Source organism: Castanea sativa, chromosome 1, assembly GCF_040712315.1.
Source record: "Castanea sativa cultivar Marrone di Chiusa Pesio chromosome 1, ASM4071231v1".
In the NCBI taxonomy this organism is placed as follows: Eukaryota; Viridiplantae; Streptophyta; class Magnoliopsida; order Fagales; family Fagaceae; genus Castanea; species Castanea sativa.
Genome location: NC_134013.1, coordinates 42,759,518 through 42,776,596, shown reverse-complemented (window position 1 = coordinate 42,776,596; position 17,079 = coordinate 42,759,518). Strand labels below are relative to the sequence as shown.

At 37.5% G+C, this 17,079-nt stretch overlaps 2 protein-coding genes across 5 annotated transcripts; one reads left to right on the top strand and one right to left on the bottom strand.

Moving 5' to 3' along the window:
* The first annotated feature begins 4,118 nt into the window (after positions 1–4,118).
* LOC142631955 (uncharacterized) lies at positions 4,119–12,633 on the top strand. Of its 4 annotated transcripts, none has more exons than XM_075806356.1 (9): positions 4,149–4,387; positions 4,844–4,926; positions 7,894–8,041; positions 8,142–8,241; positions 8,392–8,428; positions 8,760–8,893; positions 9,023–9,087; positions 9,168–9,290; positions 12,511–12,633. In XM_075806356.1, exons 1-8 carry the CDS (start codon positions 4,304–4,306, stop codon positions 9,252–9,254), a joined length of 738 nt encoding a protein of 245 aa, XP_075662471.1. In that variant the 5' UTR covers positions 4,149–4,303; the 3' UTR covers positions 9,255–9,290; positions 12,511–12,633. The 4 variants fall into 4 exon arrangements, with proteins under 4 accessions (XP_075662447.1, XP_075662471.1, XP_075662455.1 ...); XM_075806340.1 differs by having other exon boundaries at positions 12,507–12,630; XM_075806347.1 differs by having other exon boundaries at positions 12,495–12,513.
* Positions 12,551–16,019, bottom strand: LOC142631945 (rho guanine nucleotide exchange factor 8). Its single transcript, XM_075806321.1, has 7 exons — positions 15,534–16,019; positions 15,121–15,237; positions 14,305–14,459; positions 14,144–14,218; positions 13,770–14,042; positions 13,357–13,677; positions 12,551–13,254 (listed from the first exon to the last, which is right to left on the bottom strand). The coding sequence occupies exons 1-7, from the start codon at positions 15,826–15,828 to the stop codon at positions 12,832–12,834; spliced, it is 1,659 nt and encodes a 552-aa protein (XP_075662436.1). The 5' UTR covers positions 15,829–16,019; the 3' UTR covers positions 12,551–12,831.
* Between the last annotated feature and the right edge of the window lie 1,060 nt (positions 16,020–17,079).

Here is a 17,079-nt window from a genome sequence, read left to right as displayed (position 1 = left end):
CCTAAGTGCGATTAAAGACCCCTTTTGTGATGGATCGGTCACAATCTGTCAATGCTCCATCATACTTTGATGAGAGTAACTATGCTTTTTGGAAGGTTCGTATGAGGGCATTCCTTTGTTCTATAGATGAGTCCGTATGGGATTCCATGGAGAATAGGTATGTTAAACCCACGACAGCCAAGTCCGAATGGGACAAGGCAGCTTTTGCTTTGGCAAATACCAATAGCAAAGCAATTAATGCTATCTTTTGTGGTGTGTCTACTGATGAATTTCATAGGATATCGCATGTGAAAACTGCCAAAGAAGTTTGGATGACTTTTAAGACTACCTATGAAGGAACCAAGAAAGTCAAGGACACAAAACTCCAAATGCTTACCACTCGATTTGAAGAACTCAAGATGAGTGACAATGAGTCATTTGATTCATTCTATGGGAAGCTCAATGAAATTGTGATTGCCAAGCTCAATCTCGGTGAAAGGATTGAGGATGCTAAGGTGGTGAGAAAGATCTTGAGGTCCTTACTGGAGAGCTACCGTGAAAAGGTCACTACTATAGAAGAAAGCAAAGATTTGGATGAGATCAAGATTCAAGAGCTAATTGGATCTCTCCAAACATATGAGCTGGGATTGTCTTCTCATAAGCCAAGCAAATCACTTGCTCTCAAAACCATTAATGAGAGAATGGATGACTCTTCCGAAGAAGATGATATGGAAAAAGAAGTAGCATTCCTTGCAAAGAACTTCTAGAAATTTCTGAAAATGAAAAACAGTGGAAAGTCTTTCAACAAAGGAAAGTTTTCATCATCCAAAGGTGGTAGGAAGGAGTTCAGGAAGAAAGATGGGAAGGACTCCCAACCCCCCCCCCCCAAGGAGTTGTGCTAGGAATGCAACGGCCATGGACACATCAAGAAAGAATGTCCAAACTACTTAAGGGGGAAGGGTAAGGTGTTTGTCACTAGTCTAAGCGACTTCGAAAGTTCAAATTCAGACACGGAAGAAGAGTGTGACAGTGACGGGAACTATAGGGCCTTCATCACAATTACCTTCATTGAATCTAAGGATGATTTGAGCAATTTGGTAAATGAACTTGGTGAGCATTCTGAGGGTGAGGAAGTTGAAGAATCGAAAGATTAAGATGTATGCCAAAATGAAGGTGAGAGCAACCTTCAAGAAGCATATGATTCTTTGCTAGAAGATTGTGGAAAATATGTCAAGGTTGCGAACCAAGGCAATGGGTTCCCGATCAAGCTTTAGCTTCTTCTCAGAGGGTTATTTTCCTGAGCAACATTCTGCTGGCACCACAGTCAATACTCCTCTCCTTTCGGACACCATGGTACCCCTCGAAGCAGTGTGGATGACCTCCATCACTCCCAATGAGGGTGGGAGAGGGTTTCCCCGAGGCCGAGCTCCTTGCCCGGCGTCTTGATTCCTCGGGTCTACCACAAACTCTTTCAAATACCCCGCTTTCACTAGCTCCTCTAGATGGTCTTGCAACACCATGCATTGCTCGGTGGTATGCCCTTTGTCTTTATGGTAAGAACAATACAAGTTTTGATTTCTCCTCAACGAGTCACCCCCCATCTTATTCAGCCATCGAAAGTATGGTTCATTTTTTATTCGATCTACAATTCTGTGCACTGGCTCTTTGAACGTCACATTCACTTCCCCTACCTGTGCACCTGACTCCCAAATCCTCAAATCCCTTCGAGGCCTTGATTGAAAACCCTCTTGCCGAGGTTAACTCATGATTGGAGCTTTACCCTTGTTCTACTGCTGATCGTCCTCTAACCTTTTGTATTCTTCAATGCGCCTCATCAACTACCTTATATCCTCGGGTGGTCTCCTCACTAACCGAAAGGTACTCGCAGCGATTTTTTCATTGCCTCCGCCAATTTCATTGTACAACTCCGAATACTAGTTTGCATAGCTGCAAAGGGTTTCCTCTGCCCCCATTTTCATTGATAGTAATGCGTCCACGGGTTACGGAACTCGGCTGCAAGTCATGAACCAGATGCCAAACTCTTGAATTAGCTCGGCAAAACTGTGAGTTGAGCCTTTCCTTAATCCATTGAGCCATCTCAAGGCAATGGGTCCAAGACTCAAGGGAAATACCTTACATATTAATGCATTGTTATGAGTATGCAAGGACATCATCTGAATATAATGACTTACGTGCTCTACCGGGTCCGTTTTCCCATCATAAGAATTGAACGGAGGCCGCACAAATCTACTTGGCATGGGGGCCCTTTCAATGTCCCCCGAGAACGGCGAACGAGCAACTCTGCGTAATGCTCGGCTCATAGCATCCATAGCAGCATTCCAAGGTCATTGCTCCTCTAGGGAAATTGAGTCCCGGTCTGCATACTCCCATGAACGATCCCGGTGTCAATGGGAACTAGATTGGTGAGAGCTTGCTCCATGGTGACCTCCCACGCTAGCCGATGCTTCCTAGCGCTCCAAGTGGTCTCTTCTCCGACACCTATCTCTTGCTTCCACCTCCAAATCTCTCACTAACCTACGCAAACGTTCGAGTTCCTCGTCCCTTTCGTCAGACCGCTCTTCCTCTTGCTCATGTTTCCTGTCTTCGCACCTCTTTTGCCTTCTTTCCCATCAGGTTGACCCTTGAGAGGATCCCCCAGAACCGCTTCCAACATAACTCCCTAACTGACCTTCGGACATTTTCCCTATGTAAGTCTCGGCAGAACCACAACTACGTAGGAGATCCCTACAGACGGCACCAATTGTGCGCACCCAAAGAGGCTTTAAACTAGATGGGCCAATATTTGGGCTTAAAACTAATTTGTGTGGTGGGCTTAAGAGTTTCCTACTCGGGTGATCCTTTGCTGGGCGACCCAATAGCACCTCCTAGTTCAAATGAACTCTCTTTCGCTCTCCAAGTCTCTCTATTCTTTTCTTTCTGCTCTGTCTCTCTCTTTCTACTCGCCAACCCCCACTTCTCATTCTATTCTTCTATTTATAGCCTTAGCTAAGTGGAGTTGTTATGATTACTTCTAGGTTTTACTAATGCAAATGGGGGCCCAATTCCGTTGCTTTTAAGTGGAGATATCGTTGGGAAGAATGGTAATGGCATTGGAACTGGTTCCTACCACCAAAAGGTTATTCGACAGCGATACTCCCCAAGACAATACCAAACCGTTGAGACCTTGTATCCCCAAGCAATTATACTCCCAACCAGGTTAGAGTTGATCAGGAGGGGCTCGCTTTTGACGTTCAGGACATGACAGCCCCATTATGGTTTTTGGGGTTTAAACTGGGCTTCGAGGTGAGTTCGGATCGAGGTCATAAGTCCAACGTGGATAGGGTCAGATGTTGTCCCTCAAGGCCAAGGCCCAAGGCTCGAAGGGCCTAGGGTCCTTCCCTGTATGGTGCCACAAAGCTAGGGTCCAAGGCCCAATGGGCCTGGGGCCCTTCCCCGTACATGGGTATATATATAACTACTGAGAGTTTTGCTTTATTAATTTAGGAATTGTAAATTACTTTGTAAGTTCCGGTAGCTATGCACTTGCAACTCAATAACGTTCTATATCAGACAACACTTCTAAACTATGAAAAAACATAGAAGTTAAATATTTCTTCATTTTTAAAAAATATTAACTAGCAAAAATCTATTTACTCATTGTTGAATTTTTCTTTTAGTCAATAGTTTTTCAATGCATCGCACGAGTTCACGACTAGTTATTATTATTATTATTATTATTATTATTATTATTATTATTATTTTGTGATAGTTGATATATAATTTTATTTAAGTGTAAAAGTACATATAATTTAAAGAAGTTGTTTCACGGGGCAATTTAATGAAGGGTGTGGGACTCCTAAATTGTAGTCTAAAAAAATATATATGAACTAAAATAAAAAATAAAAATAAAACACAATTTTGTTTTGCAAGGAAAAAGGCAAATCCTTGGTATTTAAGTGATGTTGTCAGGTGGTCTTTTAGAAAGGAACGAACACAAAATCACGGGGCTGAAGCTGTTTTTGTCATCTTCCTCCATCCTGTACATGTAGCAGCATCTAGAGCATTATCAGAATCTCTCTCTTTAATGGGGTTTTGTTGTTTTTTCCAAATACCAGACCATATCCAGAACAATATATCACGAGCCTCCACTCACCTCTCTCTCTCTCTCTCTCTCTCTCACAGTTTTATAAAAAACTCCATCCAACTCATCCACTGGTTTTTTAAAAGAGAGATAAGCTGGATAGCTTGTATTTATATCCTTGAGGTTCACTCTCCCCTCTCTCTACATTTAAGTTCAGCTGCATTTAGCTGAAAGCAAGAGAGAATGCAGAACTCAAAGTCTTGTTCTTCCTTTCAAAATCTAGATGCTGAGTCTGACGACATCACACGCTTTGAAAAGTCTCTCCAGGTGTACTTTCATTTTCATCTCCACGATGCCATGTTACTCTTTCTTTCTTTCTTTTGTGCGAATATTTTGTGCGTTTTGGTTCTGTTAGACATATATTAACCCATTAGAGATATATTAACCCATTAACATAGGTTCAAGTCTAATTTTATTTTGCGTGCAAGTCAAGTCTCTTACTTGTATTAAAAATCTATTAATTTAGGGTTTAGTTTACTAAATATACTCATGTTATGGTTCATTATAATACAGATTTTGTATTACATTCTTATATAATAAAAATGTAACTTTTAAGGGTTTCCTCTTTAGATGTAGGCTGTAAGCATGAACCACATAAGCCTTATGTTCTTGTGTTCCTATTTTATACTTCTTTCTTCTGCATATATTCAAGCATACTCAACATAGAATATATCATAGCTAATTTTAACAGATTCTATATCATTAATAGTTTTGTGATTGCAGGAACTTAGAGAGTTACGTTCTCAGCTTCATTATGCTGCCGATTACAGTGAAACCACTTTCTCGAATGCTAAAGAGAAGAAAGTGTTAGTGTTCTACTCTCTAATTCTCTATACTGTCCACCATTATACCATCTGTTTCTCATTTTAATGTGATAGTATAGTGGGCTGCCTCTTTTCGGGGCTTAAAAAAACAAAACAAAAGTAGTGTTTGTTACCATACCATACAAGCATCAGCTCCAGCATTGCTTTTATCTTTTTATCTACTGTTTAAAACATCGTTTTTCCACAAATATATCTTAGCTTTTTTTCATAAATATACTCTAGCATATTTTTAGTAAAAAAATTTCAGTAAAAAATTATCCGCTCCCATACACACTCTACATACTTATTTTTTGAACTAAAATCAAAGAAAGTATTTTGAGATTATGTTTCAACTCACTATATAGGTTTTTTTTTTAATATATAAAAAGTGTGATAGTTTTTGGGAAAAATTGGAAACTAACACCAAGCTTCAAACAATTTTGTTAGTTAGCAACGTTTTCGAACTATTTAGGAAACTAACATCTCGAGACTATAAGGGTCGATTTTGCTCTTTGAACTCGAGCCAATCAGCCTCGAGTTTCATGATTTTTTCACGTGGAAATCTAGTCTTTAAGACTCGAATTCCATAATGAAATTGACAAAGAAGAATAATGAAACAAAGAAGGCAGAGATCAAAGAACAAAAAAGAATTAGATGCAGATGCAGATGAACAAAGAAGAAGCAGATGCGAATCAACAAAGAAGAAGAGAAGGCAAATTAAAAACAACAAACCCAAACCCCTAACAAAAACAACGAACCCAGAGAGATCAAAAACAAAGAACCCATGTCCTCGACTCCACCCACGAACCCAGATCTCCCTAACCACCATTCAACTTGGACTAAATACAAGCAATGGCGGCCAGCTCGGATTGAACTCAGGTGGCAAAAGCTCCAAACGGCGATGGCAAGGGCTCTAGGGAAAGGATTTGTTGCAATGCTTTTCTTCTTCCTCGGGTGTTTGGGGTTTTCCTCTATTTCTTTTTCTTTAAACGTGCAGAGCAAGAACTCGAGTATTTCATAATCAAGTTCCACGAATAGAAATCGAGTGTCTTAGACTCGAATTCAAAGAGCAAAATCAAGTATCTTAAACTCGAGATGTTAGTTTCCTAAATAGTCTGGAAACGTAGCTATCGAGATTGTTTGGAACTTATTGTTATTTTCTAATTTTGCCCGATAGTTTTATCAAAATAATACTGTAATAATAATAACAATCAAGCTCAAGCTTAGTTTAGCCCCCAATCTGATGATGTATATAATATAATTTTTTACTTTTTTTCTTAAATCTGGGACCACCACTTGGTGGACCTAATTTGAGGTGGTGTTCCTAGCTCAAAAAGTGAGCGGACAGCACTCAGACGGCCCAAACTCTAATTTTGAAGGTAATTTATTAGTTCCTGCGGATGGGTTTACATCTTTCAAGGCATACCTGTGATTTTACCCAGTAAGCAAAATAAATTCATAAAAATAAGCTCATCATAGATGCCGATAAATAAATATTCATACTCCCTCTTATGGGATTTTTCAATAATTTAGTGTTGGGATTTAATTACTAGTTCTAATTTGATAAAAATTTATAATTTCAGGAAAATAGTTAAGTGTTTTATATCCAATAGGGTAAAACTTAGATACACTACCTTATGTACTGTTCTTTAGGTACTCATTTTAAAATTCAGACACCTGTCTAATTTAATAACTCTTGCTAATGCTATTAGTACTATTCATTTCTTTGTTTCTTTCGTTCGTTCTTTTTTATCTCTCTTTGTAACTAAAAACAAACCCATTTAGAAGGCCTTTACCCACGAGAAAACCCAGACCCTAACCTATCTAGCTTTTTATACTCTTGAACTTCTCAATTTTTAAAGAAATCAGAATTTCAGCATTTCATTTTTGTTTGTCTGACTCATCGTCAAGGAAAATAGATCAGATTCTTTTGGAATAGAACATTGAAGAGAAGCCAAGATGTTTTACAACCCTTTGGGTCAAAGACATTGAGAAATCTTTGATGTTTTTGGTCAAAAATAACGTCCATATCAAAATGGCGTTCAGACTTGAGAGCCTTTACTTGAAAGTGGCGTAGTTTTGGCATTGTCATTGATTCTCAGTGGCTAAGACCACTTTATCATTTGGGAAGTTGAGATCTGGATTTCTTAAAAAATTTTGAAATCGAGAGAGTGTGAGAAGTTAGAGCGGCTGGGATTATGGTTTTGCAAACAAGTTTTCTAACTTTGTTTTAAGCACATCTGAAAGAGAAAAAAAAAATTAAAGAAAAAGGATGAGGTTAACGGTGTTAGTTATTGAATTAAACAGGTGTCTAAATTTTAAAAAATGGTACCTAAGGAACAATATGTAAGATATTGTATTTAAATTTTGTCCTATTCAATAATAGTGAATGCTTGTCAATAAGCATTGTGGTTTCAAATCTCAACATCTTTAAATTTTACATTTTTCTAGGTACAACTTTTTAAAAAAAATTTTATTTTCAAAAAGTTGAAAAATAAACTGTATCAAACATTAACGAGAATTAAAAGATGACTCATGACTATTGACTAGTTCAACACACACGGGTAATCCAAAAAAAAAAGGTTCAACCCACAAAGATTACTCTGACTCAGCTCAAATTCAATGTGGTAAGAGACAAGGCCATCAATATGGGCTTAATATCTCTTCACACAAGCCCATTAAATGGTTTAATGTCAGCATGAAACCAATAAAGACAACAGAAATCTCTCAAGAATTCATACTTGTATGAATTCTTGATATCTCAAGGCTTAATATCTCAAGAATTCACACTTTATCCTATGGTCTTTTTTTTTTTTTAAAGGCATTTGATAAGATAGCTAAAGGCGGTCAGTGGTTTAGCAGTAGGTCATTGTTGTATTATTTTAAAACGGTCAGCCGTTTTGTGGTATTTGAAAACGGTTGGTCGTTTATCAATATGTGGCCCCCTAATTCCTTAACATATTTTTGCAGTGTGATGGAAAACACAAAAGAGTACATATGCAGGGCAGTAGTTACTGTTGTTGACCACCTTGGAAGTGCCTCTGCCAACCTTGATTGTCACATTTCTCAGACTAATGCATTTTCCGAGGCTGAGTTTCGAATCAATTGCCTAAAGCAAGTTAGTAGTATTGCTTTGCTCAGCACATAATGTCATTCAGATATCATTGGAAAATTATTAAGTACTAATCCTTTTAGCTTTTTTGGTGCTTGCTTGGTAGAGACTTCTCTTATGTGAACAATATGCTCACAAGCTTGCTCTAACTAAACTACGGTGGAGTGAGAATTTGACAAGATATTCTCGATGTTATTTATCAATGCGTAACTGTCTCATATCACCCTTTGGTTCTTTTCAATAAAATTTAGAAGTTTCTTCTTGCAACTTTGATTGTTCTTTTTGAATTGTCTCATATCAATGCATATTTATCTTTTCTGAATTTATGATGCTTCTTTTTTTCCCTCATTGATCAGAAAATGAAAATGTTGAGAAATCAAATGAAGGTTCAAGGTACAAATTTTCTCTCTAATACATGACACTGAAATTAAGGATGTTTACCTGCATGGCTTCACCTTGTCAAATGACTAAAAAGCTTCAAACAAGAGAACCTATTTAATCAATTATGTGGAGCATGCATGCGATACTTCCTTAAGTAAGACTAACAAAATAGCAACAAAGAAAAGGGTACAACCTGGAGTGCAATGTGGATTTTATACACATATTGCACACGTATAAGCATTGCATGGTAGCCTTACTATGCAAAATGAACTTTTTATGTCATCACTTAATCTGGGATAGAACTTGAGTTTCCGTCTTTTTGATCAATTTGTTATAAATGCAGGGATATCGTTGATCAAACTAACAGCAAAATGATAGATAAGCATGAACTTAACAGAGAAGAGGACGTGCCACTTTTCTTGTACACAAACACACAGAGGCCATCTCTTGAGAAAGAGAATGCCAACTCATCATTAGGTTAAAATTTCCTCTCATATGTAACGGATGTGTTTTTTTTTTTTTTTTTAGTAATAACAGATGTGTTTTTATTTGGGACTTACATTGCTTATCTACTAATATTTTTGTTCTATTGTGTGGCTTGTTTAGTATTGCCTGTTCACGATGGTTTGTCAGTATTGTCAAAAGGATCAAATCCTACATTTCATTTCCAGGTAGGCGAAGTTATATTTAATCCTTGTTATACCACTGCATCACTTGTTCATTTCCATCATTTTGCATTCTTTTGTTGCAGGGTACTCAAACAATTGAACGTCATAGAAAGTCAGCGCAGGGTGGTGACATCTGGTCCCTCATAAGGAGAATTAAACGAACAGCATGAATCATAAGGGTCTGCAGGTTTTTCTTTTGCCTTCCGGTAATGGCATTTTAGTATTGGAGGAATGCCTTTTTTAGCAAAATGCAAATGTATGAAGTCATTCTATTGGGAGTTCATCACAGAATTAGGACCATGAGAACACAAATGCCATTGAATTTGAACCAAATTAGGAATTTCTATTTGTTATGACTTCTCCTAAAGCTAAAGATATGTTCCTTTCTGAGAATTTTTACTGCTGAAAGTTCTTGATTATCAGAACGAAAAATTTTGATTCGTTTGGAGAATTGGGTTTCAACCATTTTTGCAAAGTTACTGTATATTGGCAAAATTTCAAAACGAGATTTCATAGGAAAGATCCAACTATAACGAGAATAATCATCGATAAAAACAACAAAATATCGAGATCCACCAATACTAGCAACAGGAAAGGGTCCCCAAACATCAGAATGAATTAACTCAAAAATACTATTAGAAATAGAATCACTATTATTAAAAGGTAAAGCTGGCTGTTTTCCTAATTGGCATGAAGTACAATCAAAATTGTCTTTAGACACAGAACCTAACAGACCCTTAGAAGCTAACTGTTGTACCCGAGAAGAGGGTGCATGACCAAGACGAGAGTGCCAAAGTGAGAGAGAGGGTAAGGAAGACACCACAGCAGCAACAGACACGGAGCAACAAGTGGAAGATAAAGATTGTCCACGGGAAACATACGCCCAACTCTAGGGTCGGTCCCAAGCTCTTGCCCCATCCTCGAATCCTGCACAATACACCTAGAATAGTCAAAAATAATGCGATAATCTAGTTCAGCTAATTGTCCCACAGAACACAAATTATAGGATAGGTCAGGGACATGGTAGACCCCAGGAACAGAGAGGTTGGAGGTCGAAACAAAACCTAGACTATTCCCATGCATGGTGGAACCATCAGTTATGTGAATATTTAGGGGATGTGGTGCAGGGTCAAGTTTGGAGAATAAGGACAAGTGAGGTGTCATGTGATTGCAACAGGCAGAATTAAAAGGCCAAGTTTGAGACTTACCAAGTAAAACTGAGAAAGCAGTGGAAAAAGATGCATTACCAGCCATACGAACAGCCTGAGCTATGATCTCCTGTAGTTCAGTGGGTGAGAAGTTGATAGTGGATCCAGAAGACTAGGACTCAGCTAAAATGGGAGGCATTGGCGGAGTAGACTCAGTATTAGCAACTACAGCAGTAGATTTGTTGCGACGATAACAAGTCTCAATAGTGTGGCTAGGACGCTTGCAATAGTTGCAGAACTTTTTGTTGGTCTGTCTGCGACGATTGCTGGAGCCAGAAGGATCACCTGAGTGTTGAGGTTGACCTATGGGTGGAGCAGAAGGAGTAAGGGCCAGAACATTAAACTTATCCTAGGCTTGAAGAGTTGCAAGGCGAGCTTCTTCTCTTACTAACTCGTTCACAGCAGTATCAAGAGAGGGAGGAGGACTATGATTAAGAAGCTGACCTCGAATGGGCTCATAGTCCTTGTGGAGTGACATCAAGAACTTATAGAGACGAAATTCATCTCTAACAGCAACATATTGTTAAGTATCTTTTGAGCATGCCCAAGTTGGATTAGAAATGTCAATTAGGTCCCAAATGAAGCGAAGCTGATCATAGTAGTCATTGATGGACTGCCCCGGTTCTTGCCTGAGTTAATGCAATTCAACCACTAACTAATATTTCATGGATCCATGTGTAGTAGAGTATCTTTTGGCCAACATATCCTATGCTGATTTCGCATAATCAAAGCTGCCCAGCAGATTGGAGATGGAGGGAATGGAAGTGTTTCGAATCCATGTGAGAATCATGTGATTATGACTATCCCATTCAATCATGCGACTGAGGAAGACAGTATCTTCTTCACTTGCCCCCTTCACAGGAATAGTGATTGTACCAGTACAATAATGCCAGAGCATGCGACCCTTAAGAAAACTGCGCATAGCTTGAGACTAAGATAAGTAATTCCTAGTCCCCTCCAATACAGTATTGATGGGGCGAGGAAGAAAAATATCATTTTTATCTATTTAGAGACACAATATGCAAAAACAGACTGCAAAAATGAAATCTACGCGAAAAACTGAGTAAGGAGAACCTGGGCTACAAAAAGTCAACTCTAAAAAAGTCAGCGGTCAACAGTTTGAGATGACGTCAGCAAGATGACATGTCGCTGACGTTAGCAGGTGACTGGATGCTGACGTAAGTTAGGGCTGACGTGGCATTGATGACGTCACAGATGACGTCAGCCTAGAAGGGATGACGGTGCGTGAGGCGCGTGTAGCGCGTGAGCTTCAGCGCAGGTTCTTTGATCGGCGTGTGCGGTCTCCAATGGCTTCGAGGCTTCCACGAACGGGTAGATCGATGCAAGACGGTCTTCGTGGTACCTTCAGAAAATTTATTGGAGCAAGATTCACGGCGGTGCCGGAAAAGGCAGTGGTCTTTGCAGTGTTCGAACTCCTCAACAGCGGCTGCTACAGGTCTGAAACCTAAGGATGATGTCTGGAAGACTCGGAGGTTCAACGGCAAAAGACTGTGGCAATTGCTGTGACAGCGGAAGCAATATTAAGAATGGAGTTACACCAATAAAGACAAAACTGCTAAGAAAAAGTCAGAGCAGTGGCTCTGATACCATGTTAGAAATACTGAATTCAATAGTATTGTATTTCTCACTGAAACAATATACATGAGTGTCTTTATATAGGAGACATATGAGTGCAGTACAAGAAAATATGAGTGCAGTACAAGAAAATATGAGTGCAGTACAAGTAAGGGTGTAGTACAATGTGTGCTATACAAGTAAGTAATCTAGTTGGGCCAAGCCCACAATACTATACATACGTTAACATTGATTATGAGTGTAGAATAATGGTTTTGAAGACTCTACATTGTGATTAAAATTTATATTATCCATGTATCTTAAATAATAAATTTCAGAAAAATAAATTTCAAATTATCAAAGTTCATTTTGCACCTTAAGGCTTGAAGCTATAGGAAACCAAATTTGTTTGCAACATCAAACTCAATCAAAACTTAGCTGAAGTGAAACGTCACAATGAAATTTTTAACTGTCAGCAATGAATATCCTGTTCTCTCTCCTGCACTGCACAGTAAATAGATATTTGCTAAATGCCTCATGAATTTGTGGTTTGTCAAATTCACAGGAGTTTTTCAATTGGAAATTATATTTTTCTTTTTTTTCCTTGTTTCTTTCTTTCTAAGGCAGTCCTATATGCAGACAGTTTCCTGGCCATATGTCATCAAGACCAAATGTTGAGAGAGTAAAGATGAAATCAAACCAAGAGTACATAAATAAAAGAGTACGTGGGCTACAAGTCAAGAAAGCTAGAGCACATTCCAAATGCATCAAACCCATTAATCAAATGCTGACTTCCCTTTCCACATTTACATCAGGAAGGAAGCACGATACAAGAATTACAAACACAACAGAATCCTACATGGGTCTGACTATTTACATTGACAGGATATATAGCCCTCTTACTATCTTTCTCTACCTTTTCCTCCTTTTCTCTTTCATCTTGTTTCTTCTAATGCTACTAGCACTAATGGCGAGCTGTTGGACTTCTTAGACCACTTAGGTTCTCAAGCTTTTCTAAATAGGATATTTTCTTTGTGGTCACAATGTTTGCTATCTTGCTCTTGAGGGTATCATTTTCTTCTCTTACTGGGCTGTCCATATAACCTGTTGAGTCATTCTTCTTCATGTCAGTAGCTCCCTGATCCAGATTCCAACCCATGAAATCCGAGAGTGTCTTCGAATTTGGTGTCTCAGCAGCACACCACTTGTCTGCCTCTTCACCAGACAACGTTGAAGGATCCCTTGAACGGTTCCTGTTGGATTCTGCTAGTAATGGGTTTTGAGTGAGAGAATCAGCATAAAGGACATCCTCAATTTTAGACATGACATTGAATGCCAAGCTTTCTATTATCCTTGAATAGCTTTCTAAAATAGCCTGTCCTATATCCTGCACATATTTAGCAGAAAATAGGTTTCTGAGTCTTAAGTAGTTTGAGAAACATTTAGAAATAAAAATAAAAAAGGGGGTTAGTTGCAGTATTGTTATTACCCTATTATATTGGATCTTAGATATGTCTAGTGCAGATTGTGGAATTCCTGGAAACCGCTGCTTTAGTAGGAGCAAGATGGTTTCAGCTCTCTCCTCAAAGAGTTCTCTCTTCTCCAAGCTCACACCTGAACCCCAGGAAGACTTGCCATCCTTGTTGGTCATCTTTCTCTTCCAAATCACAATTGAAGCCTCGATCCTGTTCTTAAGGTCAAGTACTTTATGCTCTGTTGACAAGTCCATGGTTGAGAGAAATTGCTCTGGATCAAAATAATCTACTGTAATGCTCTTATATATTGAATCACCAAGGCTTGCTCTACCATTCTGTAGAAACATAACAAAGACAATCAAAATCAAAGTAACAAAACCAATATTGTAAAGCTAATCAATAATGAATCTTTCCTCTTATTAATTACTTTTGGTAGGGATTCAATGTAGCTTTCAGGGATCTCCATTTCTGATAGTACTTGAGCATTTATAGCCATGGCTGCTTTTAGTACTTGGTTCACAGAATCCTTCTGAAAGAGCAGCCACTTTCGAGATATATCTGATAGCCCATTTGGTGGGACTTTGACAGTTGGTAACCACCATTTGTCTTCATTTCTTGGGACATTACCATTTTCAGATTCATTGGCGTCTTTAGACACGTACCAGAACTCATTTTGGTTTCCAAAGTTATCCAGGTAGTCCTGTTCATTATAGTTTCATCAGCAAAAGGTATAAATCTAGGCTATATGATGGAAGAATAAACCTCTATATATTGAAACGAGGAGCAGTACTTATTACTTACAATGAGCATAGCATCAAGCTTTCGGAGGGCAGGGATGTTCATTAGAAGATCACTTCTTTGGAGAGTTACCATTATCTATCAAATCATAATAGAAAAATATTTGAGAGGCAATCAACATGGTCAAAATTACACGGGTTATGAGATAAAGAGAGATTTATCACCTCCATACTTTTTCCATCTTTGGATTTTTGCTGTGATGGAACAAATTCAACAATGTGATCAGTTACAGATAAAAGCCATTCGATTTCTTTTCTCCACCTTGCTTTCCTCTCTGGAGACATAGGCTCTAGCCTCGATTTTTCACCAAATATAGATGCTGCATTGTTGTAAAACAACAAGAGAAAATAGCATATATATTAGCATCCCCATCCCTTAAGTGTACTCTTCCCTATCAATCTTAAGAAATAGGAAAAACTATTAATTTGTTTCCTAAATTATGTATTATAATTCAGTTTTGTCTACGAAGTATAGATTGTTAAAAATGGTTCAATATTACCCGTCCTCCCCACTTGCCATCAAAGTAAACTATTGAAATCTCATAAATCATGTCTCTTTCAAGCACTTTGGTCTCATATTATTACAAATCAACGTTAATAACAAGATGAATCACTCAATTTATAAAGTGATTTCAAGGATTTTAACAGAAAATTGGAGGTAAGGATGACTTTGAATTTTTTCAAAATTTTATGGACTAAATTAACACAAACGATAATTTTGGAACAAATTAAAACTCTAACACATAATTTAAAGACTAAAATCATTGTTTGCCCTAAAACCTTGATAGCATCATGCAATAGAGAAGAACCCCATGCATGAAGTGTATTTGTTATACTTTTTTTTAGGGCAATGTTTGAATTTAAGATATACATAATTTAGGAAGGAAAAAAAATCTTGTTTCTTCAAAAAGAAACCATTTCCAGTTGTCATAATATAGCATTTCTTTTGTGAACAAATATTATATAAGAAAAAGAAAGTACCAGCAAGGTTTGTGATGGCATTTGACAAAGCCAAAGCCGAAGAAACACCCTTTCCACCACCCGACATATCTTCACCAAGAAGAAGCTTAGCAAACCTTTCCTTCATCATTTCTATATCTGAATAGAACCGCATATAAATTTTATTAAACAACTCATTAGGCTAAAGAAATTATTTCCTAGACCACACCATAAATCGCACCAGCATGATGATAACCCAAGAACATTATCTTATTTTTCGCATATTGGGTAATGAGAAATTTTTTAATACATTTTAAGCAGGAGAAGGGAGATTCCAACCTTAAATATATCCATTAAAAACAACAGAAAATGTCATTGTACTGGGATAATGAGATTGAGATAGAACTGATGCAATTTAAAGTGCATGCATGTAATATGAATAAAGATGATTTTACCTGAATTTGCCTTGGTATGTGGACTTCCAACCTTGGCTGGAACTCCAATTTCCAAGCGGGAAACTGGACCCATGTCATGATTAAGCGACCAGCCTATGTGTTGGGGCTCCAATGGACTAGCTACACGCTTGACATCAAAACTTTTGGCAATAATTTTCTCTTCTACAATACCTCCATCATGTCCATTCTCAAATATCAAACTCTGAATCTGTCTTCCCGGAATCTCAAACATCCTTTTTAGATTGAAAGATCTTGACTTCTGTATGGTATTTTGGCGTCCAAAGGCTCGGACCATTGTATAACAAAATAAATATGAGTCAGGAAACAAACAAACCTGACTATGTTTACTAGAAAACCTTAATCAAGTTACAAAACCGTTAATGGTTGTTGCTGTTGTGTTGTATGAGAGAGAGAAAGAAAGAGGAGATTCCTCTCCAAAAACGAGAGAAGTTAGAGGTGGAAAAAATGGAACGGTTTTAACTATTTTGCAAAGTTGACGATAGAGAAGGGAGAGAGAGTTTTTAGTGGTTTGAGTTCAAGTTTTTTTGTTTTTTGTTTTTTTTGTTTTTGGCAAACGTGGGGTGCATGTTCGAGCAACAAAAAAGTTGGGGTCGCTGTAAGCAACAAGTATAAAAATATAAAATAAAAATACAAAAATAAAACGCGTATGGTAATTACTAATTTGTTTTTTGTTTTTTTAGAGATTGTGCTTTTGTTTGGGGAATGAGTGGTTGCGAGGTCAATGCTGGGCTTAAAGCCCGGGAAAGACATACAAATTTAACTGACAATTGCTTCCTCTATTCTTATCACATTACAAAAATGCCATAAATAACCAAACCAGGGCTCAAAGTTACTATTTTTAAATAATTAATATGGTCCATAATTAGGATTAAAAAAAATTGTCTCAAGTCTCAACAAATATCGCTTTCTAAACTTATAACGTACATGCTTCGTTCATATCCATAAACTCTAAATTTGGCATCTATATTAAACCTCTAAAACTCTCTTTGGAATAATGTAGGTCGTCTAAAGGTTATTATAATTTATGTTTTCTATTTGACTTGTATAAATATATAATAAAAAGTCAAATGCTTTTTAAAGGTTTTGGCTTTCAAGCGTTTATCTAAAATATATATATATGTGTGTGTGTATAGGGTTTTAGAATTTCTCCTTATAGCTTATTTATAACAAGAATTATTTTAGATTAATTGTAAATGGTATTGCAAACTTTGAAAATTTGAATACTACAAACTATTTACCTTAATTAAAAAATATTAGCGTGTATTTAATTAAAATGTACACTTTTCTTTTCAAAAAAAAAAAAAAGGTACACTTTACATACCCTACATTACTCATTGCACGTTCTAATTAAAACGCTTCAACCCTTGATGTATTCTTGTCTATTGCTTGGTTTTTATTGCATCAAATTACAAGGGTTTGCTAATAAAGAAAAGGTTAACACAAAATAGGCAGGTAAGAACCAAGACTTTAAACAAAAAGTAAGGGGACAATCTTTCGTGGGTTTCCTGACATTGGACTGCCACCA

Bases quoted from the DNA above. Each gene is read 5' to 3' on its own strand.
- LOC142631955 (XM_075806356.1), top strand. From the start codon at position 4,304: ATGCAGAACTCAAAGTCTTGTTCTTCCTTTCAAAATCTAGATGCTGAG. The intron at 4,388-4,843 runs GTGTACTTTCAT...TTGTGATTGCAG, and splicing joins GCTTTGAAAAGTCTCTCCAG to GAACTTAGAGAGTTACGTTC. The intron at 4,927-7,893 runs GTTAGTGTTCTA...ATATTTTTGCAG, and splicing joins AATGCTAAAGAGAAGAAAGT to TGTGATGGAAAACACAAAAG.
- LOC142631945 (XM_075806321.1), bottom strand. From the start codon at position 15,828: ATGGTCCGAGCCTTTGGACGCCAAAATACCATACAGAAGTCAAGATCT. The intron at 15,238-15,533 runs GTAAAATCATCT...GGTTCTATTCAG, and splicing joins ACATACCAAGGCAAATTCAG to ATATAGAAATGATGAAGGAA. The intron at 13,678-13,769 runs GTAATTAATAAG...ATGTTTCTACAG, and splicing joins ACATTGAATCCCTACCAAAA to AATGGTAGAGCAAGCCTTGG.